This window comes from Astatotilapia calliptera, chromosome 6, assembly GCF_900246225.1.
Source record: "Astatotilapia calliptera chromosome 6, fAstCal1.2, whole genome shotgun sequence".
Classification (NCBI taxonomy): Eukaryota; Metazoa; Chordata; class Actinopteri; order Cichliformes; family Cichlidae; genus Astatotilapia; species Astatotilapia calliptera.
The window spans coordinates 19232500-19247729 of record NC_039307.1 but is presented as its reverse complement, the minus strand read 5'-3'; the positions used below and the strand labels follow the sequence as shown (position 1 = coordinate 19247729).

Here is a 15230-nt window from a genome sequence, read left to right as displayed (position 1 = left end):
TGAAGATGTAACATACTCAGTGTAAGCTTGCCCAATTATTGACAAGTGAAATAAATGTTTTGAAATGTCTTGAAACAAAACAGCAACAGAGCAGTCTGTGCAGTCATCCAAATTTTTAATAAAGGCTGCGTTACTGTGGATGCAACCATTCCAATGCAACCACATGGGCTTCTTGTTGCATATTACTCTGCTGTAAAACGTTTGTTTGTAGAAAGGCTTGATATAATAGAGGCTTAAATAAAATATATCCAAATACCAGCCATTTTATGAACTGCATCTAATCAGAAATGGGAAATGAATGAGGTGGCTCAGGCCTGGTTTTAGGGGGTTTTCTGGCGTTTCCAGTATGCTAAAACGGGAAACTTTCTTATTGTTACAGTTTTTCTCCTCATATCCTGAAAGACTAATGAAAAGACAGGAAAGGATCAATCCCTTTCTATATGCCAAAACATTCATCAACAGAAATGTCAGTTACCAAATACATCCTATGTACAGTATGGAAAATGATGACTCAATATATGAATGATGGGAAGTCGTTCCCAGAATCTTACCGTGCTGCTCATTTATGAACTCCCATACACAACACTGCCCTCTATTTCCACTCTATGGTATTACACCACCTTAAACGCATTGTTCCATCAGATTGCCTGCAGTCTGATCAACACCAGTCCACCTTGATGATCTAAACTCAAGGCAAAAATTATGATGACTGCACAATTCAACTGTAAAGTGAGGTGGACTTTGGCTCAGATTAGGCTGGACACAAAAATCAAACAGGTTAAAAAAAAAGAAAAAGAAAAAAAAAAGTAGAAATATATATTTAAAAAAAGCTTTATTGAACAGCTACCTTTTACAAACAAGACATCACTAAACTGTTTCCAGTTAGTGACAGCAGCACAAATCCACCAAAAATATCAGCAATGACAAACAACAGAAGACAAGAACACATGGTGGGAAAGCTTATAAAGAGCCAGAACAGAAATGTACTTCTGAATAATTTTTTTTGTTTTAATGTGGAGAGAGTTGGTCTATGTTGTCATGGATACGACTTGACAGATGGGTCTCCAAAATTTCCCCAAACAAGTTCCTTTTCAGTAAGTTGTAAGCCATGGGCAAAAGTTGCTTGATAACCTTGTGGAAGTACTGTAAGAGAGAGAGAGAAAATCAAAGAGAAATGATTTATATCCCCAAAAACCCAGTCCTTAAAAAGTTTTGAAAATTCAGTTCTTTGTATGGACCAAAGCATTAGTTCCCAACTTATGTTTATTCTATTTAACTTAAATGTATGTGCAACATTAAACCACTAATAGTTCTAGTATAGCCACTGTTGTGTTTTGTTTTAAATATGTCAAAGAATTAAAACTATCCCATTTTAAATAAGAAATAAGTCGAAAAGAAAAGTTCTTTTTATTTCATAAGTCATCTCAGAAATCACATCAAATCCAAGAAAGATGATTGCTGAAGAAGCAGTGACTTAGTATACTCACATGAGATCCATAACAGAAGAGGTCTATTCCCAGTTCATAACCCATGCCATAATCGCACTCGTCATTAGCAAACTGAACAAATGTTATCATTTCCTGGATCGGTCCAAAAGCTTTGACGCGTTCTTCATCAGTCCGTGCTTCAACAATGGCTTTACAAATTTTCTTGAGACCAGCTGGGACACAAGGGAAAAAACAAATTTGTTAAGGAGCGGAGACAAAAAAAAAAAAAAAAAAAAAAAAAAAAATCTCTGCAATCTCCAAAAGTTGATTCTGTTCATCTGGAGGTAGCGTTTTCAGTGGGAGAAACGTTTTGTCACTCATCCAAGTGACTTCTTCAGTCTCAGCTGACTGCAGGTTTCCCCAATCTTATAATCGTATGAGTTCCGGTCAATAGCATTGTCTCTTCACTTGCATCCCAGTCACGGAAGCGTTGGAGGTAGTTCGTAAGAGATTACAGGATGACCCCAACCTCAGCAACAGGACCACTCTCAGCACTAACCAAGTGTGTTTGCTGTTGGAACTGTATCTTCATTCCACCTATTTCACATACAAGGGTCAGTTCTACAGGCAGAAACATGGGTGTGCCATGGGCTCCCCAATTTCACCCATCGTGGCCAATTTGTACACGGAAGAAGTGGAAAAGAGGGCTTTGTTATCCTACCCTGGAACACCACCAAGTCATTGGTTCAGGTATGTGGATGACACCTGGACGAAAATCGTACCACAATTCACGAATCACATTAACTTGGTGGACCGACACATCAAATTTACCAGGGAGGATATGAAAAGTGGCAGGTTAGCCTTCTTAGACTGTGAGATTTCCATCAGTAATGGGGAACATCTAAAAGCTGAAACCTACGCATACAGATCAGTATTTAAGGTTTGACGCTCATCATCCACTGGAGCATAAACTGGTTGTCATCAGGACGCCAACACCATCCCCACAGACACAGCGGACAGGGAAGCAGAAGAACATCACATCAAGAAGGCCCTGAGTAAATGGGGTTATCCCAGCTGGACTTTTGTCAAAGCTGGAAAGGCGCCTAAAGAAAGTTCCAGCCGATCCAGGAGAGAAGGACAACCGCTGACTAAGCAAAAACCTGTAGTGATCCCATGTGTCAGGAGTTGAGACACATTTTTTCTAAACATCGTGTCTCTGTGGCTTTTAAACCCCAAAACATGCTGCGCCAAAAATTGGTCCACCCCAAGGATCTGGTCGCTCGACACAAACAGAGTAACATAGTGTACGCTGTTAAGTGCCAGGAGGATTGCCAGGATTTATACATCAGGGAAACCAAACAACCTTTGGCAAAGCGGATGGCACAACACAGAAGAGCCACCTCATTAGACCAGGACTGCAGTATTCCCACCTACAGGGTGGACACTCTTTCAATGATGAGGATGTACACATCCTGGAAAGGGAAGAACGCTGGTTTGAGCGCAGAGTCAATGAGGCCATTTACATGAAAAGGGAAAGACCATCTCTGAATAGAGGAGGGTGCTTAAGGGTACATCTTTCGCCATCTTACAATGCTGTGATTGCAGCCATTCCCCAACTCTGTGTGAATGGTACTCATGGCCATTGATCAGTGATCTTTGATCAGTGGTTGTTGATCAATGGTCATGAGAATTTGCATAATCAAGATGAAGGAACTGACCTCCCAGTCCATTTTTCCTTCAGTGGGCTGGTTTCAGTGATTATGCAAATGTACTAGTTACAGTATAAGATTGGGGAAACTTGCAGTCAGTTGAGACTGAAGAAGTCACTTGGATGAGTGACGAAACGTTTCTCCCACTGAAAACGCTACATCCACATGAACAGAATCAACTTTTGGAGATTTACTTACCTGGATGATTGAGAATGCATCAAGACATCTCTGCAATCTATATAACCAGCTTATTTCACAGAAGCTAAATTCCTTTATCAAAATTTGTTTACCTCACCAATGAATAAACAAAAGACAAATGGAAAAAACTGGTGTTAAAACAACTTTCAATTTGTAAACTCACCATCTGTTTCTGGAAGTTCCCTGTATCCAACATCATTCTTGTCTACAGGTACAACAATGCCCGCGCCGTGGAATGTCTTTGTTACGACCTATAGTGTGTAAAAAGTTTTCAAGCATCAACTTTAAGAACACTTTTTTTTTTCATATCTATACATTTAATGCTTTTCAAGCAGCATTACTGTCTTGTAAATGTGGAACAGTCAGAGCTACCAGAACTTTTTCTGTAAATGAAATTGGACTTGATCTTTTATTAAGATGTCTCGGGGATTAAATGTGTACATCAATGTCTTTAAAGAAGAAAGTGCAGTTTCACTCATCCGGTCCACTTAAGATCAAAGTCGGCTATATGCGACCCTAAATGCAAAATGAGTTTGACATCCCTGATTTAATGGGTATTACAAGAGAGGTCTTGGTAATTTTTTTGTTGGCGTGTCCATTTTACCTTCTTGTCTCTCTGCTTCATGTCTTTGGTCTTCTGCTCCAGAGAAAAGCCCAGAGTCTGTGCTTTGTCTCTCAGCTTTGCCTCCAAGGTTTCCAATGCCTCATCCCCAGTTTTCTTACTGCCCCTCTCTTTCCTCTTCCTCAGCAGATACAGGCTGATGGAAGTAAGAACAGCAAATTACAAGACAAAAAGAAGTGATGACAGAAAATTTCATGCAGTAATGTACCTCCACTCTCACACATGAAATAAAAGGAGGAAGGACAAGAGGGCATATTATGAAAAGTTAAGGATCACCCAATTTGACTGTTTATTTCTGTAAGCATCAAGTTATTGATGGAATTTTAAGTGGCCAACAAACAAATAAACCACAACATTAAAGCCACCACTTTAATACTCTACAATTTCCCCTTGTGCTGAGACCACACCTCAGTGGGTCAGAGCTGTTGAGGGGTGGACTCAACACAAGACCTCAGAAGGCGTTTTGTGGTATCAAGCATCAACAGATTAGCACGACTTCCTTTAAGTCTCCATGCACTCGAGTTTTTTCCCAACACATTCAGATGCTCAATCAGGCAGACACAGAAACTCAGCAAGTCAACTTAAAACCTTAAAGCTTTTTTCATATTCCTCAAAACATTCCTGAACAGTTTTTGCAGTTAAATGTGGTGCATTATTCTACTATTGTTCCCATGAAAGTTTATTTGTGGTCTGAAGGTTTAGGTGGGTGATATGCATCAAAATAACAACATCCACATAAATACACTTTTAGTAATGTAAGAGTTCAGCAAAGGTACCCTGACTGATCTACAGCTACAAAACCCAAACACAACAGGATGCAACGCACTGATGATTCTTTCAACTTTCTGATAGTGCTGGATGATAAAACGATTACAATATTATTTCGAGAAAATTTTTTTTTAAGACCATGATAATAAATGTAGGCTTTACAATTTGATCAGACAGACAATACAAGTAGCTTGTTTAATAATAATAAATAAATAATAGCTTGTTTAAATTATGCTAACGTAGCTGTGTCGCTAGCGGTCACACAGCACATCATTATATACCAGCTAGCCCAACTTCAGTAACCCTACAAACGTTACTGCTGTTTAGTTTTCTGTCTTCATTTATGCTGGAAGTGATAACAGAGCTGTACGTTTTAATTTGTTTCCAAAACCCCGCAGTCAGGACATGCTATATTGTATTTAGATAGAAGCTAGCGAGCTAACTCCCTGCTAACTTCTAACTCCTTTAAATGTCATAAATTCCGTTTTCATGGATGCCTGGATGTTAAACTCAATAGTTACACCTGGTAGAGCAGGTGTAACTATTGAGTTACACCTGCTCTACCAATTTTATTAAAGATGAAAGACTTTAGACAGTTTTTCAACTCTCAGTAATGCCATAGTGATCGTTTGATATATGGACCTGCAGCGGAGTTTAGACCCAGACACGGCTAGTGACGTCAGACTGAACAACCGGATAGCCTATCAGACAGTATTGTAGGGTTGGCATAACGCCACAGCAGTCAATCATAGTCAAATCAAATTCAAATTCAAATTCAAATTTTATTTGTCACATACACAGTCATACACAGTACGATATGTAGTGAAATGCTTGGACAACTGCTCGTGACCTAAAGAAAACAAAAAAAGGAAAGGCTATGAATAAGATAGGAAATAAATATGAAAAATTAAAAAGGGTAAATTTAACTAGGAAGGAATAAAATATAAATTAAGGTTAAAAATGAAATAACTGTACAACACAAATTAGAATGAAGGGTAAATTTAACTGGGAAGAATAAGATAAAATATATAAATTAAAGTTGAAAATAAAATAACTGTACAACAAAATACACAATACACAATATAGAACTATATAAGAATGTATGAAGAAATCTAAATATAAATAAATATATACACAATAACAGCAGCTGTACAAGTATTAACTGGAAATGAAGAATATAGTGACCAGTGTTGTGCAAAAACAATGTCCAGAAAGTCCAGTGTGTGTGTAAGAACCATATGTGTGGGTCAGTACTGTGTGGTGGTGTGATTGAGAGACCGTATCGCCTGCGGGAAGAAGCTCCTCCTCAGTCTCTCTGTGTTGGTCTTCAGGGAGCGGAATCGCTTTCCTGACCTCAACAGAGAGAACAGTCTGTTGTTGGGATGGCTGAGGTCCTTCACGATCTTCCTGGCCTTAGTCCAGCACCGCCTGCTGTAGATTGAGTGCAGGTCAGGGAGCTCGGAGCGGATGGTGCGCTCAGCTGACCGCACAACCCTCTGTAGAGCTCGTCTGTCCTGCATGGTGCTGTTCCCGAACCAGGTTAAGATGTTTCCCGCCAGGATGCTCTCTATGGTGCACGAGTAAAAGTTCCTGAGCACCTTGGAGGGCAGTTGGAAGTCTCTCAAGCGTCTGAGGTGGTAGAGACGCTGTCGGGCCTTTTTCACCACGGTGTTGATGTGACAGGACCATGACAGGTCCTGCGTGATGTGAACTCCGAGGTATTTGAAGCTGTCCACTCTCTCCACTGGGCACTCGTTGATGACGGGGGTCTGGTAGTTCCTCTCCTGCTTAGTGCTGAAGTCCACTATCAGCTCCTTTGTCTTACTGACGTTTAGAAGGAGGTTGTTCCTCCGGCACCAGTTCTCCAGATTCCTAATCTCCTTCACGTAGGCCGTCTCGTTGTTATCAGAGATCAGGCCCACCACGACGGTGTCGTCAGCAAACTTGATGATGGTGGTGGAGCTGGTAGTGGCCACACAGTCATATGTGTACAAAGAGTACAGCAGGGGGCTCAGAACACACCTCTGGGGGGCTCCAGTGCTGAGAGTGGTGGAGGCTGAGACATGTCCGCCCATCCTTACTGCCTGTGGTCTGCCAGTTAGGAAGTTGGAGATCCACTGACACATAGATGAGCTGAGTCCCAGATGCTCCAGCTTGGTGGTGAGTGTGGAGGGAATTATGGTATTAAATGCAGAGCTGTAGTCTATGAAGAGCATTTTAACATAATTCCCCCTTCTAGTGTCCAAGTGAGTGAGTGATGTGTGGAGGAGATGAGAGATGGCATCGTCTGTGGAACGATTTGGACGGTAAGCGAACTGTAGTGGGTCCAGTGTGTCTGGTAGTGAAGAAATGATGAAGTCTCTGACCAGGCGTTCAAAGCACTTCATCACTACTGAGGTGAGGGCTACAGGGCGATAGTCATTGAGAGAAGCAGGGTGGGGTTTCTTCGGGACAGGAACAATGATGGACTCTTTGAAGCATGTGGGGATCACCGACTGAGATAAAGAGATGTTGAATATCTCAGTGAACACAGGAGCTAGCTGGTATGCGCAGTCTCTTAGGATACGACCTGGGATGCCGTCTGGTCCTGCTGCTTTCCTGGTGTTCACTCTCTTGAAGGCTCTCCTTACTTCATGCTCGGAGATGACGAGCACGTTTCCGGTGCTGGCAGTATCTTCCTGTCTGCAGCCGTTAGCGCCGCTAACACTAGCATTGTTGGAGACCTTAGCTGCAGCCTCGAAGCGAGCATAGAAAGTGTTTAGCTCGTCTGCCAAAGTCACGGCCGCGTTCGTCATACCGGTTGTTGGTGCTTTATAGTCCGTTATTGTCCTTAGTCCCCGCCACAGGCTCCTAGAGTCACTCTGTTGGAGTTGTGACTCTAGTTTCCTCCCGTAGCGCTGCTTCGCCTCTTTCACCGCCCTCCGTACGTTATATGACGCGGCTTTGTACGGGTCCATGTCCCCCGTCATGAGTCCTGTGTTGTAGGCAGCGGTGCGGGATCTCAGAGCGTCGCGGATGGTTTTATCCACCCACGGCTTCTGGTTGGGAAACGTTGTGATAGTCTTTGTCTCCACGGTATCATCCGCTAGTTTCCCGATGAATCCCACAACCGCTTCCATAAACACGTTGACGTCATCGTCGGAGCTGTTTCTGAACATGCCCCAGTCTGCGTCATCGAGTGCGTCCTGTAACGCGGCCACCGATTGATCCGTCCAGCGCGCGACCTTCCTCTGAACCGGAACTTCCTGTTTCAGCCTTTGTTTGTATTTTGGCATGAGGAAGATGGCGGCGTGATCAGATTTGCCAAACGGGGGGCGGGATTGTGCCTTGTAGCCGTCCTTGACCGTAGTGTAGCAGTGGTCCAGTGTCCTTTCACCCCTGGTGGGGCAGGTGATGTGTTGATAAAAGTTCGGCGCTGCGCGTTTGAGGTTGGCGCTATTAAAGTCCCCCGTCACAATAAGCGCAGCGTCCCGGTGTTGTGTCTGGTGCTGTGTGAGTGCCTCATGCAGCTCGCATAAGGCGGTGACCGTGTCCGCTTGTGGTGGAATATAAACGGCACTTACAATGACCGATGTAAATTCCCGAGGTAGATAAAAAGGACGACACATGATGGACAGTAGTTCCAGATTTGGTGTGCAGGAGCGTGTGAGAGGAACAACGTTCGCACTGTTGCACCAGTTGTTGTTCACCATTAAACACACGCCGCCTCCCCTTGACTTCCCCGAGTCCCGTGTCCTGTCCATGCGGTGAACCGAGAAGAACTCGGCCAGCTGGATGGCGTGGTCCGGCACCGCTGGGTTCAGCCATGTCTCGGTGAAGCAGAGGAGATTGCAGTCCCGAATGTCTCTCTGGAACTTTATCCTGGCCCTGAGGTCGTCAAGCTTGTTCTCCAGTGACTGGACGTTGGCGAGCAGGATGCTAGGCAGAGGTGTGCGGTGTGCACGAGCTCTCAGCCTGTTCCTGACGCCGGCTCGCTTCCCTCTAGGCCGCCGCCGCTTCCCTTTGTTCTCCCTCGAGATCTCACTCGGCCAGCTCGGATCCGGAGTTAAAAACTTCGAATTGTGAGTACATTGTATACCAATAGAAACAAGAGTGTCACTGTCATACCTAATGTACCCAATGGTGATGATTTTGCCGATTTAGAAACGCTGAAAACTAACTTAAAAAACAAAGACAAAGAAAAAGTGGTCGGAGCAGTCGTGACGGCAGCCGACCTCACCGGCGCCATCTTAATCACTCACTGACGTCAGACTGAACAACCGGATAGCCTATCAGACAGTATTGTAGGGTTAGCATAACGCCACAGCAGTCAATCATAGTCAACATGTTGCCCATTCCCTCAGAAGACGAAAAAAATAATGTAAACATTACTTGCAAGGACTTGTGAAAAACATGTCAGGCAACTAAGATGTCCTTGTGAGCAGTAAATAAAGACGACGATTGTACCGCATTTTGATCCGGGACGTAATCTGCATGAAAACAAGCGCTCACTCTTCCTGCTCAACAAATGACAAGGGCGGAGCCTTATACCACGTGATACAGAAGCTGGCTGCTAAAATTAGCAGGGAAAAAACAACGGAGAGCACACGAGAAAGTGACAGGAGAAAATCCGTCCCGGTCAACCACCCAAACATCAATAACGGGAACCTTATACAGCGCTTCACGTCGAACTCCCGCAGGCACAAAGAAATTACGGAGGCTATCACTTATCACCTGACCAAAGATATGGCTCCCATCAACACTGTGCAAAACGAGGGATTTAGGAAAATGATCAACACCCTAGACAAACGCTACACAGTGCCGTCCTGCAACTATTTTTCTATTGTTGCACTATCTGCTCTATACCAGTGTTGCCAACTCCTCAGTAAGGAAAGTCGCTATTGGCTGTCCTAAAAGTCGCTAGAAGTCGTTAAATGACGTCATCGCCTAATTTGCATAATTGGTCATGCTAATATAACTGTAACCTACATTGTTGGAGAGAGAAATAACATCATGGAAGAGACATAAAGTGAGTAAAGAACGTTCTAAATGCATTTAGAATTTATTTATAACTACAAATTAAATTTATTTTAGCAATTATTGTTTTTTTTTAATGTCACAATTCCAACCCTGTTCCTTTATCCGGGCTTGTACCGGCAAAAGTGACCCGAAATAGGCACTCTGGTGGAGTTACTGTGTGTGTGTGTGTGTGTGTGTGTGTGTGTGTGTGTGTGTGTGTGTGTGATCTGTATAAGTAGTTTTAAACCTCGCGATCCACAAAAAAGCACAACAGTAAAAGAAGAACTGATTGCGTTACAGTCAGTGCGAGAGCAGCGGCTTCGCTCATGCGCTATTCATTTGCAGTTCGGACGCACAGGTGTGAACATCTTCTGCCCTGATAGAAGCTGGGGGGGACTATTCTCCGCCCGTGAGCGCTTTGGAACGGGTGAGATGCCCACGGCAGCACCCGCTGCTTGTTGAGAGTAAAAGCGATACGCGCTTTCACTTCAAAAACTCGTCATAAATAGGTCTCCAATAACACCAGAAAAAGTCGCCAGATTTGTCGCTAGTCGCTTTTTAGAAAAAAAGTCGCCAAGGGGGTCTGAAAACTCGCTAAATATAGCGACAAAGTCGCTAATGCTGGGCTTACACTGTGCGATTTTTGGCCCATTTTGAGCAGATTTTTGAGTCGTGCGACCGTTTTGGCGATCGGCCCGATTTTGGCCTTCATCGTGCGTCGTGCATCGTGTAGTATACGTGGGGTAACGAGAAGCGATTGACACCTCATGACCAGCTCCCGATCATCAATCGCTTGGTCGAGAGGATTTCAAACCTGTTTGAAATCCTCGCGACCGTCGTGAGGGTGTCACCGCAGTTTCTCACACTGCGCACGCGCAAACACAAATGTCAGCGAAAAAGACGGCGCAGCACGGCAGTGCAGCGTGTGATCTGGACACAAGCGATGGAGGCACAACTTGTAGAACTATGGCAAGCTCATCCGAGCCTTTTCGATGTGGCCTCACAAAATTATCACGACCACAACAACCGTGAAAATAGTTGGATCGACACTGCTGCTCAATCACAGCTGCCTGGTCAATGTTCTTCATTAGCAATTTAGCAAAGTTGATGGTGGTGGTGTGCGTGTCTGTGTGAGTGAAAGACAGAGAGGGAGAGCGAGCAACAGAATTTCTCTTATAACCTTCATTTTATGGACGCACAGTGTGAGCACTCGGGTCGCATCAGAGCATCGGGCCGTATAGTGTGAGACCCTGCATCGTGACCTATGAACTTCTAACCCCTGCGAGTCAACCGTACAGTTTGAGCAGGAGCTGAATCGCGCGACTGAAAAAAAATCGCAGTGTCTGCCCAGCTTAAGTTGGCAACACTGCTCTATACACGCAGTGTCGAGCAACGGTGGAGACAGAATTTCAAGCAGTACAACATTTTGCAGCAACAACAAAATGTGAGACATTTGTTGTTTTTATGTTTATTTATTGTTTTTATGTTCAGTCTCAACTGTTGCGAAGTTGATGTGCAGTTAATAAGTGCAATAAATATTTATACTGGAAAAGAAAATCGTGAGATAATCGTGATCTCAATTCTAAGCCAAAATAATCGTGATTCTCATTTTATGCAAAATCGTGCAGCCCTAAATAATACCATTCAAACAAGCATGATGGAATAGTGGAAAGTCCACGCAACAGGTTTTCCTACAAAGAGTCTTCTTGCTTAGCGTTAAATCTGTATCCCTGCCATCAGTTCACCAGAAACTGAAATTGTTCAGTAAAGAAAAAAAAAATTTGTGATCGTTTTTTTTTTTTTTAATCCATATTGCCCAGATCTACCTTCCAGTACAGCTGATACTAAGCTCTTCCTGATTTTCCTGAACATAAAAAAACAGTTTTCATTTCTCCTGCTTTGGAGGCTGTGACCTTGTTGCTTTTTCAGCATTTGTCCCCCTTCAGATCACTTTTAGAACCTGTTAAACAGTACATACCTAAACACTACATTTAAAAAAACAAAACAGTTTATTGTGAAATGTGATGTGGGAAATAAAATCACCACCATCAGTGGTCACTAATGCACAAGGACTTTTTTTGTTCTTGTGCCAAGAATTTGTTTCTTAAGCTGGAAGTTGGATTATATAAAGTGATATAAGGTGAGTTTGTGGTGGTTAACACTCACTGGACTGCAGCAAACACGTTGTCCCCCATCTGTGTTATAGTACAGCCCTTCTTGGCTTCATTTTCCCCAACAAACGAAGGGAGGGAGTCTGGAGTATCTCTGGCGGAACAATGAAATTCAGTAAAACAAAGCAACAACAAAATCAGAACCACTTGTGCTCATGTACATATTGTTATCACTATTTTCATATTATTACACACGATGCTCTCTATCTTCTCGGTAGAGCAAATGTTGGAAGCAGCCTTTGGTGGAAGCTACAAGATTCTAATAAAAGCCGATAGTCACACACTTCAGATCTTATGTTCTATACCTGTAGTAACCAATGTGATGCTGGCTGTTCTCACACCCTGCGAGTATGGTCTGAAACTCTGGTGGGTCATAAAAATATCGCCAGTGAAGGTGGAAGTTCGGCTGGGAATTCTTGGAGTTTTTGTGAGCTCCTGCCAAAATATCAAATGGTCCAACTAGCTGCAATCCCAGCGAGTCTTTCAGAGCACCTACAGAGAGTGACAATATATTGATACAGAAACGAGCTGACACAGAAGCATTACTTAAGTGCAAATTATTGATGAAATATTTTACTAAATAGACACACTGTTTTGTAGCACATATCTTATACACCACATAAGTATCTGAGATGGAGATTTTTCACTTAATGATAAAATGAATCATCTGCACTGCTCAAAAAAACCTTGATAAATGAAATAAACTTAAATCTGAGAACAAAACAACACTCAGTGGAAACAAATCATCCACTGTTTTAGGGCTGGATTCAAAAATAACAAAAAAAAAAAAAAAAATCAAAGATAAAATTGTTCAGGTGTTCAGTATATTTGACATTTTATAGATGAAATGATCATTGACTGTCAGCTGCTGTACTCTACTGCAGTGTGTACACTACCACTCACCGCAGCACCTTCAAGAACATCTGCTTTTAGCTAGCTGTTACACTGGCCTTTAAAGCACCGTACAGTACTACAGTATTACAGACGTGATGCTTCTGTCTTCTACTGTGTCATCTGTTTCACACCTGTATTACAGCTCCTAAGTTCATTACAACGATTGAGCATCTAATAGCTAAAAAACAGGTTCTGAATTTCATGTTTAAGTATAATAGGAGATCTGTTCATTTTGAAGTCCTTAACCACCGACTGTCACGTGGAATTTTTTTTTGCTTTGAATTACCTCGTCTTTAATGTTCTATTAGACTGAAATACTAAGCAGTATTAAATTCAGCGGTTCCACCCTATGAAGTCTAGTACCACATCATCATACCACAGGGGTTGTCAGTGCAAAGCTCGCTGCAGAATTCCCAGAAGTGGTACAGATCTTCTGGCATTTGAAAACTGTATAACTGCATCAGCTCATCACGTTGCTCCGATTTCACTCCCGATGGCAGCACATCATTGGATTCTTCACTTCGAGCTTTCTTCACCTCTCCATTATTTGTGCCTTTTTCCTAAAGACATGAAAAGCAGGGGAACTCCTGAGCAATACTGCATAGTAAGTTGCCTATTTATGTATTATATCAAGCTCCAAATATCTCATTTTTGATTCAGCAGGTTGACAGTAAAACATATCGTGGATACATTGAACCAACCACTATATTATTATAAAAAGAAGCCATCCATCCATCCAAAAAAAAAAAAAATATCGATAAAGGTTATTCAAAACACTTCTATAATAATCATTGAGCATCATGGTCTCCACAGAAGTAGGTCAATATTTACTGCGTGAGAAATAATGCATCGACCTCGCATCAGCACTAGTGTACAATAAGTACAGCTGTGTCCACTGCCTTGGACTCTGTACCCTGCAGTGGCGTGTACAATACGAGTAGGGATCGAAATCTTTTCCAATAGTTGCTCGCAACCTTAGCAAAACGATCTTATGGGGCCATTTATTGGTGTTTAATGGATAAAGGCACCAATCAATGAAGACACCCACAGTGCGCTTGCTGATGCCACACTACACAATCAGTGAATGGGAACGACGCACGGATATTTCCTAGCTAGCATAAAGGTCCAGTTATGGTGCAGTGCTTTCCATTTAATCAAAGCCCAAGACCCCATTCAGGTATGTGCTGTTAGCATCGCTGAACAAGCTGCTTTGTGGGACCAGCCTGCAGAGCTGCTGCCATGTTGTCCACTGCTGCTCGGTCAGGCTGCTAAACACTTCTTCACACCGACTTTAACGGCAGCTGCTCTGCTGCACACAGAGCACGGCGTCTCGTTTGGTAAGGCTGCTGTTTTAAACGCATATTCCTGCACCAAACACAGCAGGTCAAAACAAAGCGTATTTACCTGAACGGCTTTGTGTTTTCTTTTTGCGCGCCCTGTCATTTTATTCCTCTTTTTCTCCGTTGAAGTCTTCTTCTGCCAGTCAGCGTCGAGCCGTCCGCAGCAACAGCGCCCTGTTTAAGAGCACCAGTGCCACCCACAGGCCTGGAATGCAAACGTCCATTCCCCTAAATAATCCAGGTAACAATAAAACAACGCTACTACTACTACTACTACTACTACTATTACTACTACTACTACTACTAATAATAATAAATTGGCTTACTATACACTCATCTGCCCCTTTTGCCTCTACAGTTCAGCTAAATAACTACTTACTATTAACAAGGTTATGCAAATCATATCAGAATCAGAATCAGAATCAGAATACTTTATTGATCCCTGGGGGAAATTATTTTTTGTTACAGTGCTCCATTTTAAACCAACATTAAGACAAGACAGACAATACGCTAACTAAGAATAGTACAATATATACATATATATACATACATACATACATAAGTCACTTATAAATAAATATTTGGAAAAGAAACATGTGTAGCTGTAGCAGCAAACAGTGTGTTAAGTGGATGCGTTGTACAGGGAGATGGCCACAGGCAGGAATGATTTCCTGTGTCGTTCAGTGGTGCTTTTTGGTAATCTCAGTCTCTCACTGAACGTGCTCCTGTGACTGACCAACATGTCATGGAGTGGGTGGGAGGTGTTATCCAACATTGTCTTTATCTTGGACAGCATCCGCCTCTCCGACACCACCTTGAGGGAGTCCAGCTCCATCCCCACAACATTGCTGGCCTTACGGATCAGTTTATTAAGTCTGTTGGCATCTGCGACCCTCAGCCTGCTCCCCCAGCATGCAACAGCATAGAGGATCGCACTGGCCACCACAGACTCATAGAAAATCCTCAGCATTTTCTGGCAGATGTTGAAGGACCTCAGTCGCCTCAAAAAATAGAGACGACTCTGGCCCTTCCTGTAAAGTGCTGTGGTGTTTTTAGCCCAGTCCAGTTTATTGTCAATGTGTACTCCAAGGTATTTATAGTCC

General features: G+C 42.9%; 1 protein-coding gene across 1 annotated transcript; it reads right to left on the bottom strand.

Moving 5' to 3' along the window:
- Positions 1-815: 815 nt before the first annotated feature.
- hpf1 (histone PARylation factor 1) lies at positions 816-14322 on the bottom strand. The gene is made up of 8 exons (XM_026170862.1): positions 14192-14322; positions 13164-13347; positions 12199-12385; positions 11889-11987; positions 3939-4092; positions 3498-3585; positions 1488-1660; positions 816-1143 (listed from the first exon to the last, which is right to left on the bottom strand). The coding sequence occupies exons 1-8, from the start codon at positions 14228-14230 to the stop codon at positions 1009-1011; spliced, it is 1059 nt and encodes a 352-aa protein (XP_026026647.1). The 5' UTR covers positions 14231-14322; the 3' UTR covers positions 816-1008.
- Between the last annotated feature and the right edge of the window lie 908 nt (positions 14323-15230).